The 18,846-nt window shown below is 48.4% G+C and overlaps 1 protein-coding gene across 1 annotated transcript in view; it reads right to left on the bottom strand.

Moving 5' to 3' along the window:
* Rrp12 (ribosomal RNA processing 12 homolog) overlaps window positions 1–18,846 on the bottom strand; it is a 37,633-nt gene that overhangs the window by 18,339 nt on the left and 448 nt on the right. Inside the window, exons 2-15 of the mRNA XM_036169390.1 lie at window positions 18,227–18,456; window positions 14,347–14,430; window positions 13,057–13,133; window positions 10,747–10,852; window positions 10,442–10,558; window positions 8,201–8,339; window positions 7,988–8,115; window positions 7,181–7,279; window positions 6,091–6,182; window positions 4,281–4,392; window positions 3,976–4,073; window positions 2,756–2,870; window positions 1,136–1,278; window positions 869–990 (exon numbers count right to left, since the gene is read on the bottom strand). Coding sequence (XP_036025283.1) covers window positions 869–990; window positions 1,136–1,278; window positions 2,756–2,870; window positions 3,976–4,073; window positions 4,281–4,392; window positions 6,091–6,182; window positions 7,181–7,279; window positions 7,988–8,115; window positions 8,201–8,339; window positions 10,442–10,558; window positions 10,747–10,852; window positions 13,057–13,133; window positions 14,347–14,430; window positions 18,227–18,456 — 1,662 coding nt within the window. The remainder of the gene's footprint in view (window positions 1–868; window positions 991–1,135; window positions 1,279–2,755; window positions 2,871–3,975; window positions 4,074–4,280; window positions 4,393–6,090; window positions 6,183–7,180; window positions 7,280–7,987; window positions 8,116–8,200; window positions 8,340–10,441; window positions 10,559–10,746; window positions 10,853–13,056; window positions 13,134–14,346; window positions 14,431–18,226; window positions 18,457–18,846) is intronic.

The following is an 18,846-nucleotide window of genomic DNA, read 5'->3' on the forward strand; positions in this document are numbered from 1 at the left end:
CAGGGCCTTGCAGTTACTAGGCAAGTGCTCTACCACTGAGCTAAATCCCCAACCCAATACCTTTAATCCCAGTACCTGGGAGGCAGAGGCAGGCAAATCTCTGAGTTTGAGGCCAACCTGGTCTACAGAGCAAGTTCCAGGACAGCCAGGCTACACAGAGAAACCCTGTCTTGAAAAACCAAAATCACAAAGACCCTCACTGTTAGAAAACTACAGATGTAGCAGAGTGTGGTGGTGCATGCCTTTAGTATCAGCATACAGGAGGTAAGAGCAGGCAGATCTCCATAACTTTGAAACCATATATATAAACATATTCCTCTGTAGGTTTATAATAGTATACAGAGCCTTTTCTCAGTATCCAAGAGGGATTAGCTGTAGGATCCCTATGGAAACTCTGAATGTTTTAGTCTCCTAGGTAGAAGAGTTTAGTGTTTGTATGCAACCTCTATTCCCCTGTTCTTGAAATCACTTCTAATGTCTCATCAAACCCAGCAGTGAAATACCAAGTGAAGAACTGTTATACAACAGTGTTCAGGGAATTTTCTCCCGGCATATCTTAGTTCGTAGTTCACTGAATCTGTAATACAGAACCTGGGGATACAAATGCCAGCTGTCCACATATAAACCACGGGGAGAAAAACCTACCCAAAGGGCTTGAACTCTTTCTTTTGACTCAGGAGTGAGGAACAAGAGCCAGGGGTGGAGGCTCCCTAGGGAGTACCCTTGCTGGCCAATCCCCTGCTCTGCAGAGAAATGTTGCCAAGTGCCCATGGCAGACTCAGTCTTTTCTGACCTCTCCAGCTGGGGCTCCTAGATATGGGGAGCAGAGGACTTAGATGGCACATAGCCAAGGGCTCCGCCGCCGTACCTTTGCTCTTAAGAGTGGTGGCCAGGGGCAAGAAGTAAGTGGTAAAGAAGCCAAGTCGTGTTTCTCGAACGTGATCCCGGATGACAGGCAGCAGCCAGCTCCGTGGGAAATCCAGAGTCTCCCTGTGAGGAAGAAGGACTCAGTGAGAAGAGGTAACAGACAGAAGACTGAAGAAGACTGCACAGAAAATTAGTGGACACCCTTCCTAGAAGGGCACGAGCTGTACAAGTCTCCTGGGCTCCTGAAGACCAAGCAGGTCACACTTACTCAGAGCCATCAATTTCCAAAGGCACAGCCTGGAGCACCACCTCGGGTCCCATGCTGGTCACTGCAGCCCCCACAGCCTGGTCCAAGGCTGCTGTGTGAGGGAAGTGAGGGGAGAGACGCAGGTCACACAGCGATTGGAGGCACTGGAACAGAGAGGGTACACAGAGGGACACGATGGCAGGGCCCAGGTGTGGCAGTGCAGCGGAGAATTGCCTAGCGTGTTCAGGGTCTGGGCTCAATCTTCAGTGTAACAGAAACAACAATGCAGTTTTTCTGCTGCCCAGGGAATGGGAGCTGAGGCATCAAAAGGCTCCTTACTCCCTACTGATTTTACTTCAGACCCATCTTCAGAAGAGGAATCCACGGTCTAGACCAGGCTTCACTCCGAAGGATGGAGCCAGATGGCACAGATGAAGCTCCACAGAGACACATACTGATGACCCAATTGACTCAATGGTGTGTCCAATCCCTTTCCAAGGCCCAGGACTTTTAAAAAGCTCTGCTTCATTTAACACAAAAAACTACAAACGTTCACATACAAATGTAGATCCCAATTATCTTGAAGAATGGAAGGTGTGACCAAGGCTGGCCTGCAGCCAACTATGAGCAAATATAATGATGAGGCAGAGTGGCACCTTCCAGTTCCCCTAGGACCAACCAGTCTTGCTTCTCATAGCCCTGCCTGTTTGGCAGGAAGCCATGTTTGTCAATCCTAACCAATCAGGGACTGGCCTCTCCAAGGTTGGCTCCCATGACCCTGACAGCAAGGGGAAGAAGCAATGAGAGACCCAGGAGCTGATCCACCAGCTGCTCTTTGTCCTGGGGTCTGTTCAGGATTCCCAGTACTCAGCTAGTTCACCCTGGGCTGGAGAAACCCTGAGGCCTACGGCTGTTTAAAATATCAACACTATACTCACTGGTTACATAGCAATCAGACAATTAAAACCTGCAGGGCTAGAGATGTGGCTTAGCAGTTAAGAGCACTGATGCTCTTGCAGAGGACTGGAGTTCGGTTCTCAGCCCCAATATGGTGGCTCACAACCATCTGTAACTCCAGTTCCAAGACATCTAAGACCCCCTTTCTCATCACCCAGGGCACCAGGCACATACGTAGTACACATACATACACACAGAAAAAAACACTCAGAATATAAATAAACCTTTAAAATTTTTTCAAAGGGGAACTGGAGAGATGGCTCAGCAGTTAAGAATACTGGCTGCTCTTCCAGAGGACCTGGGTTCAATTCCCACCCAGATGGCAGTTCACAACTGGCTATAACTCCAGTTCCAGGGAATCTGACACCCTCACACAGATATGCATTGCAGGCAGAGCACCAATGCACATTAAAATAAATAAGTAAGTAAGCAAATAAATAACTATTTGTAAAAGTCTCAAAGGGCGAGGGCCTCCCAGGATTCTAAATTAACTTCAGTGAAGGTAACTGGATGGGCAGTGGTTCCCTGCTCACCTTCCTGCTTTTCCCACAGTGCTCAGTCACCTTTCTGCAGGCACGGTACTAGGCACCTGCTGTGGGCACTCTATGACATGTTCTTTCTGGGTAGTCCTCAGACCAAGGACGCAAGTGCCACCAGTTCCCTGGCCCAGCAGCCCCATCTCACCTTCTTCATCACAGGATGGGCTTGCTTCCCACAGGCCTCAAAGAAGACACCCAGCAGCTCCAGCACAGAGCTCCAGGCAGCATGGAACCGGTATGTCAGGCCCTCTTCCACTGCCCTGCCAAGGAGCAGCACAGTCAGGGCCACGGTCACATCCCAGGAAATCCCAGTGCTGGCACCATGATCCTAGACCTCAGCTAGCCTGTAGAGGGGAGGGGCCCAGCAGGACAAAGTGGACAGCTAATGCTCAGAAAGTATCCATGTTGAGTTTAGTGACATATTCCTACTGTCTGAAGAGAAACCCTTGAGGTAGGTAGTAATATGCCCCATTTTCAGATAAGGAAACTGAGGCCCGTAACTGCACTGGGCTCCTTAGCCTGTGTATTGCTGCTATCTTATGCTTCCTCTACTTGACCTGAGGAGGGAGGATGGCTAGGAACAGGTGGCCTGAGCAGAGAGAAAAGTCTTCAGACCCTTTCTGGGTAACCCTGGCTGGTCCCATCTGCCCCACAATATCTGAGCCTCTGGGGACTTTAGGCAGAAAGGGCCAACAAGGAGCAGTGTGTGGACAAGGGGCAGCTGAGATCAAGAGTCTTACTCCTTGAGGGTTCCTGAAACATCATGCCATATGTACAGGAACTGGCCTCTGTCCCTCTGAATTAGTCACCAGAGCACCAAACCAAGACAGAAGACAAACAGACCCAGGACCCTGTAGCCATGTCTTCAAATGACTGCTTATAGGTGTGAGGGCAGCCCAGCAGACTTTGCAGTTAGCCTTTTACGAGCTGGATGACCTCCCTTTCCTAGCTGTGAGAGGGGATTAATACGAATTCCCAGCACAAAGGTCAGTGGTTTCTGGTTACTGAATTCTTAGCTACATGTCTGCTGCTGCTCTCCCACTGATGAGGATCCAGAGGCCTTGCTCCAGATACCTGGGGCTTGCAAGCAACACAGCTGCCTTCAAACCCAGCTACGAGGTCCAGAAGCTCCGAGGTGGGGACCCATGAGCCACACTCTGACGTCCCACAGTATGGCACCTCTCCTCGTCTAGGCGCCTCTGAAACACAATGCAGCCTGCTGGCAGGAGCTTCTCAGGCACAGGTCTGGCACTCACCCCGGTCCTGCAGAGACCTGGTACTGTGTACACTGCCCAAAGTGGTGAGCAGAACACGGGTCACCAGAGAGAACTCTGTGCCCTCCTAACAGGGGCACCATAGACTCACCTGAACATCTTAGCGATGTACTGGGGTGGACCTGAGGCTGAAGAGGTCACAGAGCCAATGTCAACAATGTGTGGAGCCACACACTCCTTCAGGATCTCCTACAAAGAGAGGTCCCAGGCTGTCTATTCCAAGGCAGCCCCCAATTCCATTCACCCTCCCAAACAGCTGCTTTTTGAAGCTCCCAAAGCCTGTCTCCCACTGGGAGAGGCTCCCCCAGGACCAAGCTAGGCACTCAGGGTGGCCAGGGAGCCAGGGCAGCAGGCTCTGCTTCCCCAGCTAAGGCTGTGCTGAGGAGGCTGTGGTACCTTGAGAGTCTGGGTAGCAGCCACTACCACTTGTGAATGAGGGGACAGGAGACAGGTCACAGCCCTTCCAAAAAACCGAGCAAGATGGCCCAGGCCCAGGTCTCGCTGCAGCCTGTGAAGACAAAAGTTTCCTGTGGAACCTGGCCCCAAGCCTCAGAGACCTGAGCCACCAGAGCTCAGGTAGAAACATCTGTGGCCACCCTCCCAGCAGGCCATTCCAGAAAGGCACTGTCCTTGAAGTAACACATGGGGTGAAACGTCCAAACTGCCCATAAACAGCACAGAGAATGAGAGCTTGCCTTCGTTATCACCTCCCTCTGGGCTGGCCCTCACCCTTCCCAGAGTCAAATCAACATAGACTACTAACATTGGCATAACACTACACACCACCACTGCATTAACAACAGACATCTCATGCCAACCTTGCAGCAGTTACTAAGTCCTACACCCATCCTGTAAATGAGGACACTGAGACACACATTGGGTTGCCCGTGGCCACATAATAAGCATAATAAGAAGGGAGGCACCCCCAGGTGATCAGATCCCAAAGCATACAAGTGAAAATCGTCACACCTGGGGTCAGCAAAAGAGCTCAGTGGTGAGGGTGCCCCTCAACCCCAGCAGCCAAGCCTGAGAGTGATCTCTGGAGTCCACCCAGTAAAGGAGAGACCCATTCCTGAGAGTCACCTTCTGATTTCCACATGCACATACATGCACACACTCATGTACACACAAAACAAATAACAAAAGTTAAAAAAACCAACAAGAACAAAGCCAACCTCACCTAGGCTGTGGAGTGGCTCAGCAGGCCACTCATGCCTGAGCATGAGGCTCTAAGTCTGAGCCCCGAACCCCATAAAGCTGGGCACAGCACTGACCCCAGCACGCCACACCAAGACAGGAGGTGGAGGCAGGAGAGTCCCTGGCAACTTGAGACTGGTCAGCCTGGCATATGCCACAGCAAACAACCAAGACACCATGTCTCAAACACGGAAGAAGGTGAGGACTGACCCAAGTTCTTCTTCTGACCTCCACAAGTGCAATGTGGCATGTGTGTACCTGTACTAAACACCTATGAACTCACACACATCATACACACACATACACGCAGAAAACTAAAATAAAGATCACACCAGGACTAGGCATGATGGCTCACAATTGTAATCCCAGAACTTATGAAGCTAAAGGAGAAGATCAAGGCTGCCAGACCAGGCGTGTTGGCAGGCGTTTTTAATCCATGTATTTAATCCCAGTGCTCAGGAGGCAAAGGCACACAGACAGCTGTGAGTTCAAGGCAGCCTAGTGTAGACAGCCAGTCAGAGCTTTGTAAAGAGAACCCCATCTTCCAAAAAACCAACAACTAAACAAAACAAAGAATCCAGCTGTGAGGTGCCCAGTGGGTAAAGGAGTTTGCTGCCAAGTATGACAACCTGAGCTCTGGAACTCACACGGTGGAAGGAGAGCCCTGACTCCCAGAAGTCTTCTTCCATACAAAGAGAATGAGCCCTCACCAACACGCACAGAGTAGCCGAGAATCAGGTTCAAACCTGGCTCCAGCCCAAAAAGAACTGTCCTCAGGGTACCCTGTTGCTCACAGCGAGCTGGTAAATGCTCTGGTGAGGACAGAACTGGACTGAACAGCCATGCTGCCCTACCCTTGCTTTTTCTAACCCAGAGCTGATCCTCACTCACACAACACACACCCTGGAGCTGAGTGGCCTCTCCAGCTTCTGGCTCATATCCCTCCCATCTGCATGCACAGCAGGCAGCCTAAAGGGGGACCCTAGGCTGACTTCCACCACATTCCTACCTGACCAGGTTGATGTGGGCTTTCTCCATAACCTTAAGCCAGGCCAGCAAGGGCTGTAAATCATTCTCACTGGGTACGTAGTCATACAAGGCCTAGAGGTGAGAGAGGAATTAGCAGGTGAGTCTCAGTCAGCAGTAGCCCCAAGGATGATGACCCTTTCCTATTCCCTTGTGAATGCATGGTTATGGCAGAACTTCCAGCCTCCTGGCTTCCATGCGCCATGAACCTTTCCAGGTCCAACATTCCAGAAACACAAGGCTCTAGGAATGGGAGTGAGGTGCCTCACATACCTCCTGGGAGTCAATTGAAGCCAGAGTTCTTTCTCTGAGGAAACGCACTTCAGCGTACATTTTGCAAACAATTTGGGGAAGATTTATGTAGCAGGCTTTCTTGGACGGCCAGCTTCCAAATCACGACAGAGACTTATTATTAATTACAAATGTTTGGCCTTAGCTTAGGCTTGTTTCCAGCTAGCTCTTGTAACTTAAATGAACCCACTTCTATTCATCTCTGTGCTGCCCCATGGGCTCGTTTACCTCATCTACGTACTTACTCTCTATCCTGCTTTCCATGTCTGGCTGGCCCCTGGCTGGCCGAATCCTCTTTTTTCCTCTGTCCACCAGCCCTGCCTGTCCCTTCTCTGCCTAGTTATTGGCTGGTCAGCTTTTTATTAGACCAATCAGGTGCCTTACACAAGCAAGTGAAACAGCAACACATCTTTACATAGTTAAATGATTATTCTGCAACACAAACAAATGCAACCTATCTTTATATAGTTAAACAAATACTCTATTCCACAACAGACTTATGTGTGTCTCCAAAAGTCCACCCGCAGATATCTGTGGTTAAAAGCCCTGCTCAAGCTGAAATCATTTATGTTAACTAGATCAGGAAAGAGTCAGTGCCCATCTCCCATGCCACTGATGCAATCTGAGTGGTCTTCCTCCTGTCTGCAAGCCTGACTAGTCTCTACTGGGACAGCTTAGCCCATGCTACCCCACTGTTATAGCAAGGCAGCAGAGCTGGCACCCTCAGCAATGCCTTCCAAAGACTTGCCCTGCGATCTACCCTCCCACAATTCCGCTCTCACCGTGATAATCTGAGCGTTGAGCTCTGCAGACAGGGTGCTTGTGCTGGGCTTGGCATGGAAGAGGCTATGGAAAGCCTGCATGGCACAGGCTGTTACAAGCTGCAAGAGACACACAGACTTAGAAAGGAAGTGCAACATCCACAGCCACCCTGGAGCTCTCAAACTCCATGATATGAGCTAAATGGAGCCAATAGGTGTCCTAGACTCCCAGACTCCCTGAGGACTGTCACTCTAATAAGACATGGCAGCCTGGCAACCAATAACAAATTCCAAATGATATAAGGACTGAGATACAGCTCAGTGCTAGAGCCCTTATATAGTTCACACAAAGGCCCTGAGTTCAATCCCAAGTACCACTAGAAAACAAAATTAGGGCTCAACAGGTAAAGTGCCACCCAGCCGGGATGACCTGAGCTCAATCACTGAATCCCATGTAAGAGGAAGAGAGAATCAACTCCCTAAAGTTGTTCTCTGACCACACACATGTACACACACACGTGTACACACACACACACACACACACACACACACACACACACACACATATCTAAAGTCAGCTTCCAAATGGACTTAAGATGCTCTGGCCCATTCTGACACCATGGATGATGTGGTGTCCTAGGCTTATGGCAAAAGCAGGGTCAGGGCAGAGAGCACCTCAGGAGTTAACAGCAGGGATTACAGACATCCACCATGACCGGAACCAGGGACTGGTTCTGTTGTTGCTGATTTTACTCAATGATTTCGCTAGGTTGGTCCCATTCTTCCTGTGTTACCACATGGTTCAGGGTCATGACCCAAAGAGCTTACCACATGGTTCAGGGTCATGACCCGAAGCAGAGTCTCGCTGCAGCTCTTCACCAGGCCTTCTGGGAAGCAGGGCAGCATGTCCTTCAGCAGTGTTAGCATGTGCAGTGTGGTGGTGGCCTCCCTGGAGCCTGGCAAACAAAGGAGGGTGTCAGTCCTAATCCTCCTGTACTGCCCACACTTCGCCTCCACCTGCCCTGGGCCTGGCCGCCTCACCTCCAGACTTCTCAACCTCCTGAATGCAGAACTTGGCAGTGGAGACAGCAGCAGGATGGTGAGCAGGGGCCTTCTCACCAAACATGAAGTCACTGCCCTTGAGGACTGAGCACACTCCATGCTGAGCGGCCTTGCGGATCTGAAGGGAAAACAAATGGACACAAGGTCACATCAGCATTGTGGGTGCTTGGCACCACAACCCCCAGCAGCCTGATGGACAGCTACTAGATAGTACCTACTGCTAAGTCCATTCCACATAGAACCCTAAGCCTGCCAACTAGCCAAATGCCCTGAAGCCGCCCAGACACTCAGTCTCCAGGCAGCAGGGTCCTCATCTTCAGACAGGGATACAGTCATTTAATTCCCCAGCAAAGCCAGTACCACTAAAGCAGGCACTGCTTAGGTGTTAACAAAGTGGCAGTGAGAATAGACAAACTGGCCTGAAGCAAAAAAAAAAAAAAAAAAAAAAAAGCAAATAAACAGCAGAAGGTAAAGACACCTTTGCAGGGGCTGGAGAGATGATTCAGATGTTAAAAGCACTGGATGTTCTTGCAGAGGACCCAGGTTCAGTTTCTAGGACCCACATGGAAACTACAACCACGTCTAACTCCAGTTCCTGGACATCTGGTGTTCTTATCTAGACTTCACAAGCACCAGATATGCATGCAATATACATACATGTACACAGGCCAAACACTTACACACCTCTGGGTGTGAGGGTATACACCTTTAATCTCAGCACTAAGAAGCAAAGGCAGGCAGATCACTGAGTTTTTAGGCAGCCAGGGCTATGTAATGAGACCTGTCTCAGACAACAACAAAACAAAAAACCAAGCATTCATACACAAATAAAAAGTATTTTTTAAAAGATACTTTCTGACAAACTGTCACTCTTATGAAGTGACATTGCAACCTGGACCTCAAGAAGGTGAGTTAGTGACCACATGAATACACGAGGAAGGAGGCAGGAGACTTCAGGTCACAAGCACTTCACGTGGGGTGGCAATCACTCTATGCTCCTAGCCCTGAATTTCTGAGGTAGCAGCATGGATCCACTTGCTGACTGCCTGCTATAAAGCAGGGACTGTACCAGGACTGAGACTCCACACAACCCTGCAGCAAGACTGCAACTATCTCTTAGGAGTCCCAGACCTACAGACATTAAGTAACTTATCTAAAGTGATACCAAAAGATGAATTAAGAATCCAGCTCAGAGCTGGGACTGGTGGTACAGGCTTTGTAATTCCAGCTACTGGGGAGGCTGAGGGAGAGGGTGAAAGTTCAAGGTCTGCCTAGACTACAGATAAGTTCAAAGCCAATTTAGGGAGCTTAGTAAGACCCTCTCTCAAAAGAGAAAAGCAAAAGTGGGCTTGGGATACAGGTCAGTGGTTGTCTAGTATGCATAGGGCCCGAGGGTCAATCCTCAACATTGCAACATCAAAAGAAAAGGGGGGTGGTGAGTCCAAGTCAGGTCTGTATGACTCCAGAGCCCCATCAAGACTGCCACCTCCCACCAAGGGAGAGAGGAGGACTGAGGAGGCTACAGAGACGCAGAAACACTGGACTGTGACTTTCCCGCTGGAGAAGGGGTGCTTCCTCGTTTTCTGGATTTAAGTGGACAAGGCCTCAGAAACAAAGAACAGAATCTCAGAACTTTGGGCTGGCAATGGTGGTGAAAGCCTTTAATCCCAAGCAGATGAACCTCTAAGTTCAAAGCCAGCCTGGTCTGCACAGCAAGTTCCCAGACATCCAGGGGCTATTAAGTGGGACTTTGTCTCAAATAACAACAACAACAAAATGCAACACCTCAGGACTTAGGGTTAGGAATATGGCTTAGCAGGTTAGAGTGCAAGCATGAAGACCTGAGTTCATGTGGCCTCTGTAAACATCTGCGCGCACACACACACACACACACACACACACACACACACACACACACACACACACACACACGTTACAGCATGCACCTATAAACCCTGGCATTACATGGGGTGCAGACAAGAGGATTACTGGGGCTTACAGGCCTCCAGCATTACTCCAGGCTTAATGAGAAACTCTGGGAATAAAGGAATAAGGCTTTGAATAGTAAGGGCAGGACACCTCCATGTGCATGTGTGAGTAAATGCATCTACACACATGTGCATACACCACTCACATGCATGCACAACAAAAACTGAGAAAACAAACAACCCAGGACTCAAAGTCACCTTCCCAGCCTGGCTCAGACAGGCTGACTCTCACCTTGGGCTTGGCATGTACAGTGAAGCTCAGCAGCCCATGGTACACCTGAAGGGTTATAGGGTAGCCCCAGGCCTCCAGGTCTTGTTTCCGCAGGAGGATGGCCAGGCAAGAGAGGACCTTAAAGAAAAAAGTGAGAAAGTCCTTCAGCTCTATCAGCCTTGGGGAAAGAGTCCAGGGTCTCAGCAATCCTGGGAAAGCCTGGAGAGATCTGTTGGAGGATCCATGAAGTGCCTGAACTACTTCCAAGGAAGGAAGGGTCCACGCTTTAACCACATCCATGAACTCAGGAATCAGCAGGCACTGACCCATCTGAGTGCTGAGGTGGAGCCACTGCTCGCCTGGGCAGATATGATGTCCATAAAGGCTTTGGAGGTATCGGAGAACTTCTTAATGAGCACAGGACTGGGCACACTGTAGGGAGAATAGAGAGAGTCAATCCAGAGAGGAAAAGACAAGCCACTGGGGTCAGGAATCAAAGGAAGAGCACTGCTGGCCCAGCTACTCAGTGAGTCACCAGTCAGCACAGGGACTCAGCTTTCTGCCACTCAGGTTAGTGTGCTTTCCATGAGCTCTGGGTCTCTCATCTTGCCCACCAGCCAGCTTCTGTACTATCTAATGAGGGGACACATGGTCACATAACCTCATACAAGGCCCTCTCCTTCCTTGTGAAGCCTGGTGCCAAAGACTCAGCACCACTGCCCTTCCCCAGGACCCAACACTCATTCCAGGATGTGACAGCCCAAGTCACTTCCAGGCCTGATGCAGAATGCCTGTGGACATTCACCTATCTTCTTGTGATTTCTTCCCCCTGAGATTTTTATTTGTTTGGTTAGTTGGTTTTGTTTTGTTCTTCCAGATTTATTTGTTTGTTTGTTTTCTTTTTTTCCGAGTCAGGATTTCTCTTTAGTTTTGGTGCCTGTCCTGGATCTCGCTCTGTAGACAAGGCCTCGAGCTCACAGAGACCCACCTGCCTCTGCCTCCCATGTGCAGGGATTAAAGGTGTGTGCCACCGCTGCACGGCAGGCTTCATTTTTAATTATATGTATGTATGTGTATCTGTGTGTGGGTGTGTACACATGAGTGCAAGCACCTCTGGAGTTATATATAGTTGTGAGCTGCCCCACATGGGTACTGGGAATTGAACTCTGATCCTCTACAGTATGCACTATTAACTGCTGAGACATTGCTCTAGCCCCTTTGTTCACTTTTTGAGTCTCATGTAGCTCAGTCTGGCTTCAAACTTACCATGTAGCCAAGGATAACCCTGAACTGAAACTTCTGCATCTACCTCCCAAACGCTACGATTACAGGTGTATGTTACCACAACTGGTTCTCAAGTATCTTCTTAAAATATTTAATTTTTGATTGCTAATTGTGGTAGGATGTACATTCATAAAATTTACCATTTCAAGCTATGAAAGTTGGCTTTAATCATCAACTTGACACAGCCGAGAATCACCAGGAAGTGAGACTTAATGAGGCTGTTTATACTGGGTTAGCCTGTAGGCATATCCATGGGGTTTCCACTGTTGGTGGTACCTTTTCTTAGGCAAGGGATCCTGAACTGTGTAAGACTGGATGGAGAACCAGGGCTGGAGGAAGGTTCAGCAGCTAAAGAGTACTTGCTGTTCTTGCAGAGGATGTGGGTTCAAGTCCCAGCACCCAGACTGGTTCAATCACAGCTGGTGATAACTGGAGATCCAGGGGATGTGACTCCCTTTTCGGGTCTCCACTGTACCCGCACATTCAGGGTGCACAGAAAGACTCAAGTTCACACACAGAAAAATAAAAAGACTGAGAACTGGAGCCGAACACAAACAAATGAATGACTATGGTGTGATGTGACCAGCCACTTTTGAAGTTCCTGCAGCCGTGACTGCTCTGCTAGGATGGACTGTGACCTGGAACTGTCACACTTTTCTCCCTAAGTGGCTTTTTGTTGTGTTGTGTTTTTTCAAAACAGCGTTTCTCTGTGTTCTTTTGGTGCCTGTCCTGGATCCTGCTCTGTAGACCAGGCTGGCCTTGAACTCAGAGATCTGCCTGGCTTTGCCCCTCAAGTGCTGGGATTAAAGGTGTGCGCCACCATGGCCCGGCATTCCCTAAGTGGCTTTTTGTCAGGATATTTTATCACAACAAGGGAAATAAAACTAAAACACACATATTCCGAAGCATTCAGAAGTATCTGGTTCCACAGCGTAAGTATGTTCACACTGCTGTACATCTCCAGACCATTTAACATTTAAACTATATCTAATTGTATTTGAGTGTGCATACTCATGTCCCTGTGTGTGTCTGAATGCACACATGTGAGTGCTGGTGCCTCTGGTGTCAGAAGAGGGCACTGAATCCTTCAGAGCTTGAGCTACAGGCATTGTGAGCTGGCTGGACAGGAATACCGGGTTCTGAACCCTGGTCTTCATGACTGAACAGCAAGTGCTCTTAACTGCTGAGCTCTCTCCAGCCCAAACACTTTCATCTTAAAAACCAAACCAAATGTGTGGGGTCGGAGAGACATATTGTCTGTCTGTCTGTCTGTCTCTCTCTCTCTCTCACACACACACACACACACACACACTGAAAAACCAAGTATCTTGCCAAGCCCAGGCTGCACTCACCGCTTTAGGACAAGGTTCAGTAAGTAAGCGACGGCAGCCAGTGACTCCGAAGACTCCACTGCTTCCATGGTTGTCATCTGAGGGCCAGAGCAAGGGGTGTGAACAGATAAAATAATGCAATGTACACACAGGACAGCATGGGTGGCAGGAGGGACCCATGTGCTGTGCTGAGAGTTATGACTAAGAATCCTCGGAGCTGGAGATTTAGCTCAGTGGAAGAGCGCTTGCCTAGCAAGTGCAAGGCCCTGGGTTCAATCCTCAGCTCTGGAAAAAAAAAAAAAAAAAAAAAGGAATCCTCCTCATGGTATATAAGGTTCAAATCTGAGCTCTTCACTGTGTAATTCTGGCCTAATAACCTTAGGTTTATTTTATTTATTTATTCTTTGAGACAGTGTATCACTGTGTAGCCCTGGCTGGTCTTGAACTCAGAGATCCTCTAGCTCCCAAGTGTCCTAGTAACCTTTCGTGACTCAGTTTTTTTCTTATAAAATAGGGGTAAGAATATTTCATCTTGGGCAGTAGTGGTGCACACCTTTAATCCCAGCACTCTGGAGGTAGGAGCAGGTGGATCTGAGTTGAGGCCAGCCTGGTCTTCATAGCGAGATCCAGGACAGCCAGAGCTACACAGAGAAACCCTGTCTCAAAAAACAAAATCAAAAACAAAAAAACAAAACAAAAAAAAGGGGGGGGGGGGGGAGGAAGACTATCATCTTGTGTGGCTAGGGATGCAGCTGAGGTATTTAATGCACCTCCTTACCATATGTAAGGAACAACAAAAAACAAACAAAACAACACAAAGCACCACAGCAGACTGACGCTGCACAGGTTACCACAGCACTTGGGAGGCTAAGGTAGAAAGACTGGCATCAGTTCAAGACCAGCCTGAGCTACACAGTGAAAACCTAGTGCCAGCATAACTCCAGACTGTCCACCACTATCAGGAAACTTCTGGAAAACTCCATGGTCCACTCATGAGAATGAAAACAGCAAACAGTGATTTAGTATCATGGAAATAATTTTGTCCTGTTTGCCCCTAAAAGGGTCATAGGGACCCCTAGATCACACCTCGGAAGTAATCTTTTTCTAAAGCTCTCCCAGTTCTAACTCATCTTCATAAAGCAGTGGTCTTTTGTCTTACAAGGCTGAAACAGTAAATCCCACCAGCCTGACCAAGCCCCCAGAGAACAGAAGCGCTTTTATCTATTGGAGGCTACCCCCACTACATGCCCCCCCACAGCTTTCTCTTGATAGCTCTGAACACCCAGCCAGCCCCACATCACACTCACTCACCAGAGCAGCAAAGTACTCAGTCTCCGTCTCCTTGCCCCCCTGGGATCGAATCACTTCTGTGACAGCAGCCAGGACAGCACAGATCTGCACAGGAGGAGAAAGTATCCAGCTCTGGCCTGGGTGGTCCCTTTCTCCTTCACAAATTAACATCCTGATAAAGCCCAAGGGAGTGCCTAGCTACCAGGAGGCCTGGGAGCACCATGTTCGAGCGCCACCTTAAGGACACCACTTCTTTCCATTCCTTTCTCTTTTGTTTTTCAAGACAGTTTCTCTGTGTAGCCCAGACTGTCCTGGACCTCGAACTCACAGAGATCTGCATTTTTCTATTTCCTGAGTGCTGAGATTATAACTGCCTGGTCCAAGGACACTATCTTATAGAAATATCTTGAGCCTGCAGACTTTTTTGTTGTTGTTGCTTTTTCAAGACAGGGTTTCTCCATGTAGCTTTGGTGCCTGTCCTGGATCTCACTCTGTAGACCAGGCTGGCCTTGAATTCACAGAGATCTGCCTGGCTCCACCTCCCAAGTGCTGGGATTAAAGGCATGTGCCACCACCGCCCAGCTTAAGACTTCTTTTTTTTAACGTTCTTTTTATTTATCTAATGTGTCTTTCATATCATATACCTTGATCCCATTAATTTCCCCATTCCTTCACATCTGCCCTCTGCTCCTGCAACACCCCCCCAAATAAAACAATTTTTTTTTGCTTTTCGAGACAGGGTTTCTCTGTGTAGCTTTGTGTCTTTCCTGGAACTCACTCGGTAGCCCAGGCTGGCCTCGAACTCACAGAGATCCGCCTAGCTCTGCCTTCCGAGTGCTGGGATTAAAGGCGTGTGCTGCCACCCCCTAACCCCCCCCCCACAACAAAATTTAAGAGGAAAAAAAAAGGAAAAAACTAAAAATCCCGTCTTGAGGGCTGGAGAGATGGCTCAGAGGTTAAGAGCGCTGACTGCTCTACCAAAGGTCCTGAGTTCAATTCCCAGCAACCACATGGTGGCTCACAACCATCTGTAACGAGATCCGGCGCTCTCTTCTGTATACATAATAAACAAACAAACAAACAAACAAGTAAATAAAATCCCATTTTGAAAGTTGCAGTGTGACACAGTGAGTCACACAGTAAACCCTTTTGTCCATATATCTTTACATGTGAATGTTAACTGCACAGTCATTGGTCTGGTTCGAGGCCTCTGATTTCTAATACACTATCAATGCTGGGACCTCATTGGGACTCTTCTTGGATATCCTGTTATTGCCCTGTGCAGTAAAGATCCTGCAGCTTTGGCCCCTTCACATGCTCCAGCAGATCACAGATGGGGTGGATGTTGAGGTGGGCCAAGTCATAACCCTGGTTCTGGGCCTGGATATCTAGCTGCAGGGCTGGTTAGTCCGCCAGCTCTCCCCTGTCCTCACCACCAGGGTGAGCTCTCCAGCACTGCCCCGACTAATTCATCCTTGCAGCACTGAGTGAGGTTTGGGACCAGTTCCTGCTTTCACACCCTCAGGGTCGGCTCTCCCCCACCTACACCAAGCACCAGGGCCAGCCCTCCCATTCTTATGACACCAGGGCCAGCTCTCCCCCGTCTCAGGTATTGAAGGTGTGGAGGGCATCTCTCCTCCACCCATGCTGCTACATGTCAGATGAGTAACGGGCAGAGCTCTGCCTTGCTTGATACGTAAGGGCTGGGTCCCCCACACCTCCCACACCAGGGCCAGCTCTGCTGTGCTGCCTAGGCGAGGAGCAGGGCCCACTTTCCTGAATGCTACAACTGACAAGGGGGAAGGTCATCTCACTGCAGAAGGAAAGGGAGGGGGTAAGGGGACATCTCTCTCCCACCCACACCGCCACAAGATAGATGAGCAGTGGGGATGGCTGGCTCACCCACACCTGTGCCAACAGGGTCGGCTCTACTGTGCTGCCCAGGCTAGGGAGCCTGCAGATTTATACACTGCAGCCACAAACCGCAACAGGCAAGCAGTCGGTAACAGGGGTTAATAATATACTATTACTATTTAAGATATGATAGGTTTTTTTGGGGGGAGTTTTGGTTTTTTCAAGGCAGAGTTTCTCTGTGTAGCCCTGGCTGTTCTGTATCCTGGTCTGTAGACCAGGCTGGCCTAAAACTCAGGAAGATCTATCTGCCTCTGCTCACTGAGTGCTGGGATACCACTGGGCCTTGTTTTTGTTTTTTGCTTGTTTGTTTTGTTTTGAAATAGGGTCTAGCTATGTAGCCTAGGCTGGCTGCAAAATGAACAATCCTCCTGCCTCAGCCTTCTAAGTGCTGAGATTACAGTCTTGTACCACTATGCCTGGAAAATGACAGAGTTAAACGTTATGTGACCATTGGGAAAATTAAAAACAGCAATGGTGGGGAGGATAAGTAGATATCATAATGTAGAGATACTGTTTGGGGGGGCAAAGTTGGAGAGCAATGGGTATAAAATATAGTAAATACTAGTAAAAAATATACAAAAAGTTAAACAGAACCAGGCATGGTGGTGCACATCTGCAATCCCAGTATTCACAAGGCTGGGGCAAAAGACTACGTGAATCTGAGGTCAATCTGGGCTACAAAGTTGGATCTAGGCCAACCTGAGCTAGACTAAAAGATCTTGCTGTCAGTCACAGTGGCACACACCTTTAATCCCAGCACTTGGGAAACAGCCATATGGATCTCTAGAGTTCAAGGTCAGCCTGGTCTACACAGCAAGGAACAGGCCAGCCAGGGGCACAGAGTGAGACCCTGGTTAAAAACAAAACAATAGTCTCTGAATGGGGCTGGATATCTAGATGGTTCAGGGGTTAAGAATTCTTGCTGCTTTTGCAAAGGACCAGAGTTTGGGTTCTAGCACCCACACCGGGTAGCTCACAACCACCTCCAACTCCAGCTCCAGGGGATATGACCTCCATGGACACTAACACACTAACACACGTACACACACACACACACACACATAAATAGAATGTAAAAAAGTAACAAAAAATTGACTGTATATGTTGAAATGCTAACATTTTATATATACTGGTCAAATACATTAATTTCAGTTATTTCTTTTTACTTTTTAAATGTAGCTTCTAGAAAACTCAAAATTATACGTGTGGCTTACTTTACATCACCACTGGGCAGTGTTAGTCTAGACATATACACAATGACCCATTAACAGTAGCCACTGGAAGGAATCAAAATAGGAGACTAATTATAACCTTTATTCTATTTATATCACTTTGTATCATTTAGCATTCTTATATTCCTCACTTAACACTGAAAAATACAGGCATATTAACTTTGAAATGTAAACTAAGTACAACATTTCTTGTTAAATAGAACATATTCTAACCATGATTATTTACCATGAATTTGCTGAACATTGGTGTCCCTGGAAACAGATATAAAAATCCCTGTGTGCAGTACAGTTTTAACAAATGTCAAAAATATCTCTTACCCTCAAGGATTTTATTCAGCAGAGATATTCAGTAGGAAAGGACTCCCAAAAGCTGTCTTCTGACCTCCACACACATGCCATGGCACACATACACACAACTACACAATAAAAAAATATATATAATTTGCCAAACACGATGACACACACCTTTAGCCTCAGCACTTGAAAGGTAAAGGTAGGTTGATCTCAATGAATCTGAGGCCAGTCAGGTTTACATAGGGAAACCTTGTCTCAAAAAATAACCCAAAACTTAACAGTATATATGTACATTTGCCAGGCACATTTTTAAAAGTAGACTCTGCCCGGGGAGGGTAATGTGTAAAGGGTAAGAGAGATGACACGTCATCCAGAAATACCAGTTGCTGTCACCAGAGATGGAAGAAAACAGTCCTGAATGTGCTTCTATCGTCCTACAACCTCTGGGGCCAACCTCCTACCTCTTTGTGGGCAGCGGAGTTGGATTCCCAGAAGCGCTGCACTTTGCTGAAGGTGACGTTTGTACAGTCGGACAGGCCACTCAGAAATGTGCCCGAGGACCTCTCACTGAAAGGCAGCTCCGGACCCTGGTCCATGGCCATCTCAGGGGCTTGGCTTTTGCCCAGGCTCAGGGTCCCCGACTGCAGCTCATTATGCAGCTTCACGGCATCCACCGTCAGGTCGCTCTTTCCTGAGAACCGGAGTTACAAGGTAGTGGCCCCACTTTCACCCACCCTTCCTTTCGACTGAAGGAAGAGAGTCCCCAAAAAGCAAACCAGAAGGGTTCAGACCCCCAACCCCAACGGCTGGATTCCCAACCCAGCCTGCTTGCACAACAGCCCTGCGTGCGCCTGCAACTTTCAAAGCCAAGGAAAAAGAACACCCAGATCTGTTTCTGCTTCTTTGTATTAAAGGCAAAACAACATCCAGAGCCAGGGTCGGATACAGTACAGAGACACCCGAAGGCAGAAGACGTGGCTTAGTAACTGAGTGTTTGCTTAGCGTGCACAAGGCCCTGGGTTCGATCCCTAACTCCCCGTCAACACACACCAAAAAACCTAAACGGCAACCCAAGGGTAGT

The sequence above is a fragment of the Onychomys torridus genome, chromosome 1 (assembly GCF_903995425.1).
Source record: "Onychomys torridus chromosome 1, mOncTor1.1, whole genome shotgun sequence".
In the NCBI taxonomy this organism is placed as follows: domain Eukaryota; kingdom Metazoa; phylum Chordata; class Mammalia; order Rodentia; family Cricetidae; genus Onychomys; species Onychomys torridus.